This window comes from Pongo pygmaeus, chromosome 5 (genome assembly GCF_028885625.2).
Source record: "Pongo pygmaeus isolate AG05252 chromosome 5, NHGRI_mPonPyg2-v2.0_pri, whole genome shotgun sequence".
Lineage (NCBI taxonomy): Eukaryota > Metazoa > Chordata > Mammalia > Primates > Hominidae > Pongo > Pongo pygmaeus.
Genome location: NC_072378.2, coordinates 36760613 through 36773282, shown reverse-complemented (window position 1 = coordinate 36773282; position 12670 = coordinate 36760613). Strand labels below are relative to the sequence as shown.

The 12670-nt window shown below is 47.6% G+C and overlaps 1 protein-coding gene across 5 annotated transcripts in view; it reads left to right on the top strand.

Annotated features, from left to right (window-relative positions):
- The first annotated feature begins 2035 nt into the window (after nucleotides 1-2035).
- The window catches only part of ETV7 (ETS variant transcription factor 7), a 37855-nt gene continuing 27220 nt past the window's right edge, over nucleotides 2036-12670 (top strand). The window contains exons 1-2 of one of the 5 annotated variants that reach the window (XM_063666166.1): nucleotides 2036-2475; nucleotides 4348-4483. In XM_063666166.1, coding sequence (XP_063522236.1) covers nucleotides 2470-2475; nucleotides 4348-4483 — 142 coding nt within the window. In that variant the 5' untranslated portion in view covers nucleotides 2036-2469. Of the gene's footprint in view, nucleotides 2476-3065; nucleotides 3131-3557; nucleotides 3623-4347; nucleotides 4484-12670 lie in introns of those variants that run through there. The other 4 variants (XM_054490444.2, XM_054490441.2, XM_054490443.2 and 1 more) reach the window with 4 other exon arrangements.

Below are 12670 nucleotides of genomic sequence, written 5' to 3'. Positions count from 1 at the left end.
TCTCAGAAAAAAAAAAAAAAAAAAAAAAAAAAATCACATCAATATGAAAAGATTTACAACAAAAATCCTTTCTTTTATTTTCTACTCTAAATTCCAGTTATGCTTATTAGTTTTTATGTATCCTTCCAGAGGTTCTTTGTATAAATACTAGTTACTATATACATACACACACACACACACACACACACACATATTTACATACAAGAGGTAGCATGTAATACACACTGTTTTGTACCTTGATTTTTTTACTTAGCATGGGTGTTCAGGCAGTGTTCTGGGTGTTTTTTAAATGTTAACTTACTTATTCATAACAACCTTATGGGATAGATATTATTATTTGCTCTTTTTTACTGTTAAAAAATTGAGGCAGTAGTTAGTAGAGGGAGGCAGTAGAGGGGTTAACAAACTTGCTCAACGGCACACAGCCAGTAAATGACATGGCTGGGATTCCAAACCAGGCAGGTGTTCCTAGGTCTAGATTATTATCCGCTATGCCATACTGCCTCTTGGAGAGCTTGCCATGATCCACAGAGAACTCCATAAAGTGTTGCACTGTATTCAGTTAAATGAATGTACATAATTTGGCTGGGTGTGGTGGCTCACATCTGTAATCCCAGTGCTTTGGGAGCTGAGGTGGGAGATCACTGGAGCCCAGGAGTTGGAGGTTAAGGAGGTGGGCTTTGATGGCACCACTGCACACCAGCCTGGGTGATAGAGTGAGACCCTGTCTCTAAAAAAAAAAAAGAAAAAAAAAAAGAAAATTAAAATTAAAAGAAATGAATGTGCATTACTTTATCAAGCCTCCTTTTATGGACACCTGAGTTATTTCTCATACTTTGCTATTATAAACCATGATGAAATAAGTAACTATGTATACTTTGGATATTTGTTGAATAAATTTCTGGTGGGCAGATTGCTGGGTGAAAGGAAAATGCATTTGTAAATTTGCCAGACTCCGCTGTGGGGTTGCACCACTTTACCTCAGCCTTTCCAGCAGATTATGTTAGTAAACTTTTACATTTTTGCCAAATTTATGGGTAAAAATTTCTATCTCAGAATAACTTTAATTTGCACATTTAAAATAGTGAGTTTGTCTGAGCATCTTTTTCTTTCTCTGCTGCCCAGGCTGGAGTTCAGTGGCACAGTCACGGCTCACTGCAGCCTCCAACTCTCAGGCTCAAGCGACCTTCCATCCTCAGCCTCCTGAATAGCTGGGGCTACAGGTGTAGCCCCACCATGCCCGGCTAATTTTTTAAATTTTCAGTAAAGTCAGGATCTCACCATGTTGTCCAGACTGGTGTCCAACTCCTGGGCTCAAGCGATCCTCCCACCTTGGCCTCCCAAAGTGCTGGGATTACAGACGTGAGCCACTGCACCCTGGGCGTATTTTGTATATTCAGGAGCCATTTGGCATTTCCTTTTATGTGGACTGTTTATTCATATCCTTTGCTCATTTTTTTTTTCTTGCTGGGTTTCTGGCCTTGTTCTTACTGGTTTCTTATTGCTGGCCTAGCGCTTGTGATGATATACCAGTGCTAAGCCTGCTTTGTAACAGCGTCTACACCCTCAGATTTTCAGCAGAAGGTTGTTAATGCTTTTCTTTCCTTTTCTTCGGTGTCTGCTGGTTTGTTTTTATGCGCACAACCTCTCTTGAGACAGGGGGAGCTGAGACAGATGGAAAGGGTGATGGGTGGGCAGGCATCAACCCTGGAGCACCCAGAGGCCCAGGAAAAGGTGTCAGTCGGGATCTCCGAGTAGTCTGGCCCTGCTCAGAAGAGCACAGCCGCTCTGATGGTGGCTCTACGGTTCCGGACCTGTGGGGCCTCCGCGGGGCCAAACGGCAGGCCGAGATAGTATCCGGGCCGGGAACGTCACTCACCCCTAAAGGGAGAGGCACCATACGCGGCCTTTTCCTATCCCATGTGCGGAGACTCACAGGGTCCTGGTCCTGGGCTCAGGACCGTGAGAGACGCAGTTGGTTCTGAGTTCAGGACTAGGGGTCCCCTTAGATCCTCAGATCCTGCAGAATTCCGCCTCTGCCCCAGTGGGAGCCAAGGCCAGGTCGCCAGAGGGGCTGTCCGCCAGCGGGAGGCTGTGTGCAGGACCCACGCCTCCCAAGCTGGCGAGCCGGCAGCGCCCCGGGGCTGCGCTCCCACGAGGCCGGCCCCTGCCCTGCCCCTAGCCCGCAGCGGCGCCAAGTGGAACCGCATCCCGCTCTTTCGTTTTCGTTTCCCGGAAGGATAGCGATTACCGGAGCGCCTCGCGCGCCTGCCCGCCTGCGGAGGACCCGGGCGCACACGCCTGGGCGCTTCTCGAAAGAGATTTCCTCCCACGCGACCTTCCAGTTCTCGGAGCCAGGTTAGGGGTTTGGCGGAGGAGGACTCGGGAGCGCGGGCCTAGGGCCCCAGCAGCCACAGCCAGGGGAGCGCTCACGACAGAAAGCCGGTGGCTTCCTCACCTCCACCTGCAATGCAGGTAAGAGCCTGGCGGCTGAACACGCAGCGCGCACGCAGAGCCACCTGCTCCCTCATCCTTTCCTCATCACCTAGATTTCCAAACCTGTTTTATCAGACCTTTTACCTGGCGGGAATCTCTCTTTCCAACACATTCCTAAACCTCACACCCATCCCTCACTCACTTCCCCTTCCACCTCCAGACGCGGGTCACCGCTCCTGACTCTCTCGGTGTCATACACAGCTCTGAAGGCATCACGCACAGCCCCTGCAGGCCCTTTCCGCAGCCCCCTTACCACTGGTCGCCCCTACACCCACCAGATGTGAGGTGTTTGGAAGTTCGTGCGCCAGCCGGGTCCTCACAGCTGGTGAACGCATTCTCGCAGGGAGCCCCTCTTTAGCAGCCCCTCCCCACTCGCCGGTTTCCTAGGAGCCTCGGAACTGCCCCCAGAGCTGGCGCCCCGTCCCACTCCAAGGCCTTTCTCCACTCCCCTCTCGCCAAGACCCATACCCATTTATCAGACCCTTCCCTGGCCTCCATGCTGAAACCCAGGAGTCTGATCCTCAGTAGCTCCGTGGCTGGCGTTTCCCAGGCAGTTACAGCCTCGGAATTCCCCGCTCCTCTTACTTGGATGAGGATAGAGGAGTAGACAAAGAGCCTCCTACAAGCCTCCTAGGTAAGTCCGAGGCAAGTCCAAGGCAAGTCCTGTGCCTTGAGCCCCTTCTCCAGCAAGGCAAGCTTTCCTTTCCCCATCAGGAGGCAACCCCTGAGGTCTGATTACTTGGGAAACAGCACCAAAGGGGGGCCGGCTGGAAATGAAGTGAGAACGACCCCAAAAGGTGTTGAATCCCCTTTCGCAGCAGCCAAGGCTTCTGGAGTTTGCTTTGCTGTCTCCGATCCAAATTCTCCCTCGGCAGATAGCTCTCCTCGGATCCCAAGAGATGAATGTAAAGCTTTTGACAATCCTAGAGTGAAAAATGACTTGATGGAGCTGGTTTCACTTTTCCTTTCCGTGCTGTGGCAGCCTGTGGCTGGGCATGCGCCCCAAGGAGCTTCCTATTCCTACAAAATCCTGCCACTTTCTTTGTTTTCTCATCTGGGTGGATGAACCCCGTCATCTCTGGGGGCCATGCTGATTGTTGAATTGTAAAGATACAGGCTTCCCGTGGTGAGACCTTAGGATTCAGAAATTTATCCTTATCCTTTCTTTTTCTCTTTTAAAAATAGCGTTTGTTTGTTCTGAGACGGAGTCTTGCTCTCTTGCCCAGGCTAGAGTGCAGTGGCGCGATCTTGGCTCACTCCAACTTCCGCTTCCCGGGTTCAAGTGATTCTCCTGCCTCAGTCTCCTGAGTAGCTGGGATTACAGGCGCCCGTCACCACGCACGGCTAATTTTTGTATTTTTCGTAGAGACAGTGTTTCACCGTGTTGGTCAGGCTGGTCTCAAACTCCTGACCTCAAGTAATCCACCCGCCCCAGACACCCAAAGTGTTGAGATTATAGGTGTGAGCCACTGCACCTGGCCTGTTTATTTCTGATTTAAAGTCTTTTGACCCTGGCCCCTCAGGTTTCCTGTGTTGTCCTCACCAAGGATCCAGTGAGTATTCCTAGGCATCAGATTTCAATCATACAGGTCTTGGCAGGGGATCCCTCTTGGAGTTAGGCACATGCATGGAAAGCTTGAATTGGAAGGATGTCATTTATTGTGTCCACTGGGTACAAGATGTTGATGGTACTGAGTTGAAGATATACATGTTTCCTACCTTTAAGTTTGATGCAGTCTACTGGCAGAGATAAACACTCTTTCCCTTCCAAAAAATTCTTAAGACATTTAAAGATGGCTGAGCCTTCACCAAGATGCTCTTCTTTGACCGTCCTGGTTTTTCTCTCTCTAGGAGGGAGAACTGGCTATTTCTCCTATAAGCCCTGTGGCAGCCATGCCTCCCTTAGGCACCGACGTGCAAGCCAGATGTGAAGCTCAAATTAACCTGCTGGGTGAAGGGGGGATCTGCAAGCTGCCAGGAAGACTCCGTAAGTAGAGGGGAGGAGAAAAGCTGAGTTTTTAAAAGTAAATTTTTATTTTGTTTTAGATCCAGGGTCTTGCTCTGCTGCTTACTTAGGCTAGAGTGCAGTGGTGTAATCACAGCTCCTTGCACCTTCAACTTCGAGCTCCTGGGCTCAAGTAATCCTCCTACCTCAGCCTCCCCAATAGCTGGGACTACAGGCACACTGGCTAATTTTAAAATTTTTAGTAGAAATGGGAATCTCAGTATGTTGCCCAGGTTGGTCTTGAACTCTTGGGCTCAAGCTGTCCTCTCGCCTCTGCCTCTCAAAGTGCTGGGATTATGGGTCTGAACCACTATACCTGGCCCTTAAAATTAAATTTTTTTTTTTTAAATAAGGGACAGGGTCGCTCTGTGTTGCCCAGGTTGTTCTCAAACTCCTGGGCTCAAGTAATCCTCCCATCTCGGCTTCCCAAAGTGTTGGGATCACAGGCATGAGCCACTGTGTCTGGCCAAAATTTTATGTATATCTCATAACATAACTTTGTATCGCATAAATATATACAATTATTATTTATAATTTGTCAATTAAAAATTTAATTTTCGCCAGGTGCCAAGATTAACTTACCTTCCCTCTGTTTGCTGTTTCTTTGCTGAGTTTTCTTTAGCTTTTTCCTTGTGATGGGGTCTCACTCTTTTGCCCAGGCTGGAGTGCAGTGATGTGACCTCAGCTCACTGCAACCTCCGCCTCCCTGGTTCAAGTGATTCTCCTGCTTCAGCCTCCTGAGTAGCTGGAACTACAGGTTTGCGCCACCACGCCTGGCTAATTTTTGTATTTTTTAGCAGAGATGGGTTTCACCATATTGGCCTGGCTGGTTTTGAACTCCTGACCTTGTGATCCACCCACCTCGGCCTCCCAAAATGCTGGGATTACAGGCGTGGGCCACCGCGCCCGGCCAAGGTTAGAAATTTTAACACAACTTCTAAGAAACACTTTCTAATAGTGAGGTTCAAGCACGAGACCCACAACTCTCCTCTGAGCCCTGGGAAATCCTATTTCCCTAAGACCAAACTTCCTAAGCTCAGAAGCTCACTAAATATCTATTGAATGAATGAATGCATGAATGACTAGGGATCTTCATCAAGAACACCAGGACCTCCAAACAATGCAAGATCACTTCTGTGGGCCCTTCTGAGATGGTCACCAGATCTTCCTGCATACTTCTAGGGACAGGCGTTTCCTCCCCTCTCGAGGCAGCCTATTCTCTGATTGCATAACTCAGGATGCAGGTCATTGTGGCCTATTTTCTCCTAGATTAGAACTCCTGAGCTACCAGTTCTGTTGCCTTGGGTTAGATTTCCCCAGGAACAGACCCTAAAACACTGGTGAGGAGTGGGGAGGAAAGACAGAGAAGAGAAGGAAATCCCAAAGGTGTTCTTTTGGTCCAGTTAGCACCATGGGGGTCTCTGGGGACAGTGAATCCTAAGTTATTCCAACCAGTGGGTAAGGGGATTATCCACTCACTTCCCTTCCATGACAGCATGAATGCTGTTTCCAGGGGTATTGGCTCTCCAGCATTTCCAAGTTACCCTGTACACTGGCTAAGGGGTTCCTGCAGCCAGAAAAAGCCCAAGGCAGACTCAGATGGGGCATTTGGCAGCCTTCAGAGTGTGGAGGTGAGAGGCAGGGCCTATGGGCAGGGCCCCAGCAGCATCTTCTATACCTGTCATCTTAGATTCCATGACTCATATTTATTGGAACATCTGCAAATATTCAGACAATACAGTTCTGGCCCTTAGTAAATATCTGACAGTTTTAAAAGATAGGGGATGCCAAATGACTCATTTTCCTGTCAACAGCATCCCAAACAAGCAAACTGCTGACACCAAATGAGGATTTGACTTTTCAGCCCTGCTGGGGGTGATCTCAGCCCAGTTTCCTAAATTTCTGGAAGCTGGGTTTCCATCTCTGCCCATCTCTCTGATGTTTATTCCCCGTCACCCACCCCATTCCCTCCCCTACCTCCAACCTCCATTTTAGTAGTCAGGACTGATTTGCCTCAGCAGGAAGTGAATAAACAAAACAGATCTTGTGAGTTGATGCTAAGAGGAGCACAGAAGTTATTTTCCTGTAGAGCTCACCTTTTTTGTGTTGAATTTTCTGACAAAGGTGTGTAGTAAAGCAGTGGAAAGTCCGCTCTGAGGATAACTGTGATGTCCAGGGTTGTGGCAAGGGACAGGAGGTCTACTGGGATGGAGGAGGGGGATTCACGGAGATTCATAACTATGCTTCCCTGCATGGAAATGGGGAACAAAAGAGGATTCTCACCTCCCCATCCCTGGTCCATGGCCGTGAGGGTCTGCCCAAGGCCAGAGTGAGTCAGGAGCTACGGGGGGACGCAGCTGCAGGGCAGGGACAGCTGGCAGTGCAGACTCTAGGACCATTTTCAGAACTGGGCTGATGTCACAGGGGAGTGAGTCTGGGAGGAGGTGATGCACCCTCAAGGGACAACTTGGGAGAATTTTGAGACGAGGCAATTCAGAGATGGTCACCACCATGGCCTCATTCAGTGACAGAGAAACTGAGACTCAGGGAGGGCAAGGGCCAACTGTGATGCTAATGGCCAGACTAGGCCTCCAACCCAGGACTGTTACTTCTCGGTCCTGCATCTCTTCTTTTCCCTGGAGCTTATTCCACAGAGAAAAGGTCTGTGAACTTCTCACTTTGGATGCAGAGGAAATGAGACTTCTTCGTGTTTTGAAATTGACTTTCAAAGCTCCTAGCTGTAAATAAGCCGTGGGAAGAGATGTAGAGTGCCGTGTCCTATATTCAGAGTCACAAGGAGAGGGATAACACCTCTCTGTGACTCCCTGGAAGTGTAAAGCAGGAGAAATGGGCCTTTGGGAAGCTCGAACAGATTTTGGGTGCCCATGCTGAAGTTCACATCCTTCACGTGTGAGAGAGTACCTGGGCACTTCATTTAATAGATCGACACTAACAATTGTGGCTTCCTGGTATTTCAGACCAGGGCTTCTCAGATTTTAATGTGCACGTGAATCTCCTGGGAACCATGTTGAAATGCAGATTCTGGTTCAGCAGTAGGTCTGGGATGGGGCCTGAGATTCTGCAGATTTCTAATAAACTCCTGGGTAATGCTGATGCTGCTGGTTTGAGAACCACATTTTATTTATTTTCAAAGTGCTGGTCAAGACTTACTAAGGAAGTGAAATCCACTTAGTGGACCAAGATAAATATTTTTAAAAATTGAAATAGAACAACACATCAGAGCGCGTTATAAATAGTAAAGGTAGCTGAGATTTGTGACTACTTTGTTTAGGCTATTTATATATACGTGTGTGGGTACAAAATGTTATTTGTTTACCATGGGTTGAGGTCAAAATGGTTTGAGAAATGCTGCCCTAGATCAGGGCCTATGAGAAGCAGGAAATTAGATGGACATGGGTGTAAAACACCAGGGAGGTGGGGTGGAATGGGAGGATGGACATTAAAAGCGAATGTTCTAATTCACTGGAACGTGTGAGTACTGACAGTGACATCATCACCTGGCAATGAAAAGGAATGTGGCGGTGAGGACCCAAACAAACAGATGGGGAATTCCAAGAACTATTAATATGAGGATAAAGAACCTCTCCCTCCCTAAATGCAGGGTCTGGGCTAGACCATATGAATCTTTGTGCAAATTGGAAAGACTCCTCCTTTGGGGAGAAGCCAATCAAAGTCCCAGCTGGATTTCACCTCCATCCTCCCATTCGCCTCCTCTGATGGTATCTTTGTGCAGTACACAACGTGAACTGTATGCACTGGCCCTGCCCCCACAGTGTGGTGATATGATCATAAAGCTTGGTGTGATTACCAAGAAAAGGATTATTGGCTAAGACAATGGGGCCAAGCAAAGGGGTGACAGATTTAAGGGGTCTCTGCAGACACAATGACACACAATAAACTAAGGACATGATAATTGATAAACCGTAGTCATCATGGCAGAGAAGCAAGCTAGTTTCTCTGTTTTCAGGCTGGGCTCTGATGATCAGGATGCTGATCATCAGAATAAAGGCCATTGGTTGAGTTTTTACTCTTGACTAGGTATTGTGATGAACATACCGTATTTATTATCTGACTGAATATATTCAGTAGGCATGGAAAGTAGCTTCTTTTGTTATCTCTGCCTTACAGTTGTGTAAACTGGGCATTAGGTGAATTATCTTGTCCAAAGCCACCTACCAGTAAAATGGTGGAGTTGGGATTTGAATTGGCATCCCTCAGACCCCACAGCTGTCATTTGCTTTGAGAAACTGCCTTAGCCTCAGGTGATGATAGCTCCCATTTTTAGGGTACTGGCCAAGCACTTTAACTGCCTCCTGCATTCTTCCTGCAAGGGGATCCTGCAAGGTAGGGAGAAGCCAGCTGTTCATTCTGGTTTGGTTGCTAAAGGCTGGTCAGGCTCTGTGGCTCCTGGAGCTCACTAGACCCAGTAAACTGCAGGGGTGCTGTGGGAAGTGGTGGGAAATAGCTTTGGTCAGGTGGGGAGGGGCACTTTGAGGGGTCTTGAAACCAGGACAGAGAGGTTTTGACTTGATGGGCTTGATAGTTGGGAACAATATTTTCTTCAGCAAGAGAGTAAAAGGGATGCTGTGGGAAGAGAGGTCCAGTTGGGGTGGGAGTCAGGGGCTGGAGAAGCGGCAGGCAAGGAGGCCCTGGGGGTGACCCCACACTGCTTTGCTCAACTCACTTATTTAAGCAATTTATTTTTATTGAGCAGCTACTATGTGCCAAGCATTGCTATAGGGGCTGGAGAGACCACAGCGACTGAGACAGGCAAAGTCTGCCTCCTGGAGCTTACATTCTGGTTGGGAATTCAGTGACTATGTAAAGAAGCACTATGTCCACAGATAAGGGCAGTGGAGGTGATACAGCTGGGAGGTGGAGGGGAGCCCCCACATCTAGCCCTGCTCTGGGAGGAGGTAGGGGACATGGTGTTGACTCTTCAGGGAGACACCTGAGCCCTCCAACTGTGTCCTGGACAGGCAACTCCTCTTGCTGCCCCAGCCAGGGGACTCTGTCCATATCTGCCTTGGGAGCTGGGAGTCGGGAGCCGGCCAAGCTGGAAATCCTCAGTTAGCAGGCCACTGGGCCGGGAGAGTGAGGTGACATTTGCCTGGAGTCTTGAGAGACAAACATGGTTAATGGGAGAGAACTGAAAATGCAGTGGATTATTGCCAAGAGAGGGAGAGGCCGGGGGCTGATCTGCAGGTGAAGTCCCACATTCCCCTTACATTGGGAAGGGGAGTCCCAGTTACTCTCATCCTGGCAACTGGGTCAGGGAGACTTCTTGAGGGTGATTGATGCCCTAGATAATACCTACCAGGTGTTGGACCCTGTGCCATGCATTTTACATGTATTACCTCATTGACATTTATAGCTCCATGTATGTCAAAAAGCACATGCCACATGCCAACTGCTGCTCTTTAAATGGATTATCTCAAAGCATCCTTGTGACAGCCCTGTGTGGACAGTACAATTTTTTTTCATCATCCTTGGTTTTACTGATGATGAAACTGAGGTACTGTCATTTAGGTCACATTATTTACAGCTGGCCCTGGCAACATCATCTGTGCTTTCTGTTGCCGTTGTATGTTTTTACTTTTTTTTTTTTTTTGAGATGGAGTCTCGCTCAGTCACCCAGGCTGGAGTGCGGTAGCTTGATCTCAGCTCACTGCAACCTCCACCTCCTGGTTTCAAGCGATTCTCCTGTCTCAGCCTCCCAAGTAGTTGGGATTACAGGCACGTGCCACCGTGCCTGGCTAATTTTTTTATTTTTAGTTAGAGATAGGGTTTCACCACGTTGGCCAGGCTGGTCTCAAACTCCTGAACTTGTGATCTGCCTGCCTCGGCCTCCCAAAGTGCTGGGATTACAGGCGTGAGCCACCACGCCTGGCCTTCTTTTTCTTCTTCTTCTTTTTTTTTTTTTAAGAGACAGGGTCCCACTCTGTTGCCCAGGCTGGAGTATAGTGACAGTATCATAGCTCATTGCATCCGTGAACGCTTGGGCTCAATCCCTCCCTCCTCAGCCTTCTGAGTAGCTGAGACTATAAGCATGCACCACTATGCCTGGCTAATTAAAAAAAAATTTTTTTTTGTAGAGTCAAGGATCTAACTATGTTGTCCAGGTTGGTCTCAAACTCCTGGGTTCAAACGATTCTCCCTCCTCTGCCTCCCAAACTGCTGGGAATTATAGGCCTCAGCCACCACAATAGGCCGGGAATCACAGTTTTGAATTTTCAGGCTGACGCCTCCAATATGGTGAACTAGGGGAACTACACAAAAAATATGAGTTAGGTACAATGCAATTGGCGGTTGACCCCCTAGCCGCGGAAGCCCTGGCTGGCTGTGGAGGCCTGCCTTCGACCCCTCAGGAATCTGCCCGTCATGTGGCCTCCACATTTTACACTAAGTCAGCTTTCGGCGTCTCATGTTTCACCAGAGTCATCTCCCATCGAGGCTCTAAATTCCTATCTTCACCAGCAAGGCATCCTTTTCCCTGCACTCCTGCTATTAAATATCTTATTCTTCTCTGATGGTACATTTCCCTGACTATTGAGGTGACATGTCTTGTCACATGCTTATTGGTGGATTTGCTGTGCTGCAGGGGATCTCACCTGGCAGCAATTTTGCTGCTCCTTTCCCCCCAGGGACATTTGGCGTGTCTGGAGACATTTTTAGTTGTTAGAACTAGGCTGGCATTGAGTGGATAGTGACCAGGGTATTCCTAAACATCCTACAACACACAGGATAGGCCTTCACAGCAAAAAATTATCAGTCCCAAAGCGTCAATAGTGCTGAGGCTGAGAAATCCTGCTTTGCTGGGATTGCTGGGAAGATTTTTTTTGTCTTTAAAAAAAATCAATTTACAGATGCTCTTGACCTATGGTAGGCATTAACCTTTTATCTGTCATCTGCATCGCAAATATTTCCCCGAAATCTATCCTCTTAGTTTTGTTTATGGTATCTTTTGCAGCAAACACAGAAAATTAATGTAGTCAAATGTGTGTTTCGTTTTTATTACAGCCTCTGCATTTCCTGTCGTGGTTGAGGTCCCCTCTGCTCTTATTGAGTGCATTTGGTTTTTGATTCTACTTCTATTAAGATTTGTATTGTTCTATTCTTTAGGCCTTTAATCTACCTACAATTGATTTTTGTGAATGTGAATGGTGGCAGGTGAGGACCCAAATGTAATTTTTTCCAGGTGGAGAGTCAGGTTTTTTTTTTTTTTTTTTCCCATATTAGATTAACTATCCTTTCCCTCTGAATTAAAATCCTACCTCTGTCATGTATTAACTTTACAAAATACACATACACACATATGCACGCATGTGTGCGTGCATGAACACTTACTTGCTCCTGGGCTCCACCTTCTTTTCCAATGATACTTGCCAATCTTAGCATAAGCACTCGATCTTAGTTACATGGCTTTGTCATATGTAGTACCACAGAGGCCAGTTCTCACATGTATTCTTTTTTCCTGCCTAAAATAATTTTTTCGGCAATTTCGGACATTTACTCTTTTCTCTTACATTTTTAGGTCCCAAAATAGAAGTAAAGGAAACCTTTCCTCACGCTTAAACTGAGCTCTAGTGCCTTGCTTTCTGTTTTCTCAGCACAGTGAACGTTCCCCGTGTGCCGTCGGGAGAGTTATTGGTGGTGGGGCTCCTCCATCCTGCCAGCCTGGTTCTGTGCCGTGTCCCTAGCCCTGCATGGTGACTGACACAAGCTGGTATTCATTAGATATTGGCTGGATGAATGAACAATGAAGAATGCAGATCTCCTTTGTTTTAAATGTTAAAATTAAGTTCATTTCCTGTGTTGCTGTGAGTATAAGGGAGCAGAGGCTGGTCTGGTCTTTATCATTGCCAAGGTGTGGGCTTGGACAGCTGCTTCTCTCTTCTGCCTCAACTTTCTTACCTGTAGAACTGAACCCAGTTAGCTCTGAGTCTTTATACCAGTGCGGTCATAAAACAGGATTTAGATTTATGTATTTTTTTGATACAGGGTCTCACTCTGTCACCCAGGCTGGAGTGCATTGGCGCAATGATGGTTCACTGTGAAGCTATCCTCCCACCTCAGCTTCCCAAGTAGCTGGGACCACAAGTGTGCATCACTATGCCCGGCTAAATTTTCTTTTTTGTATTTTTGGAG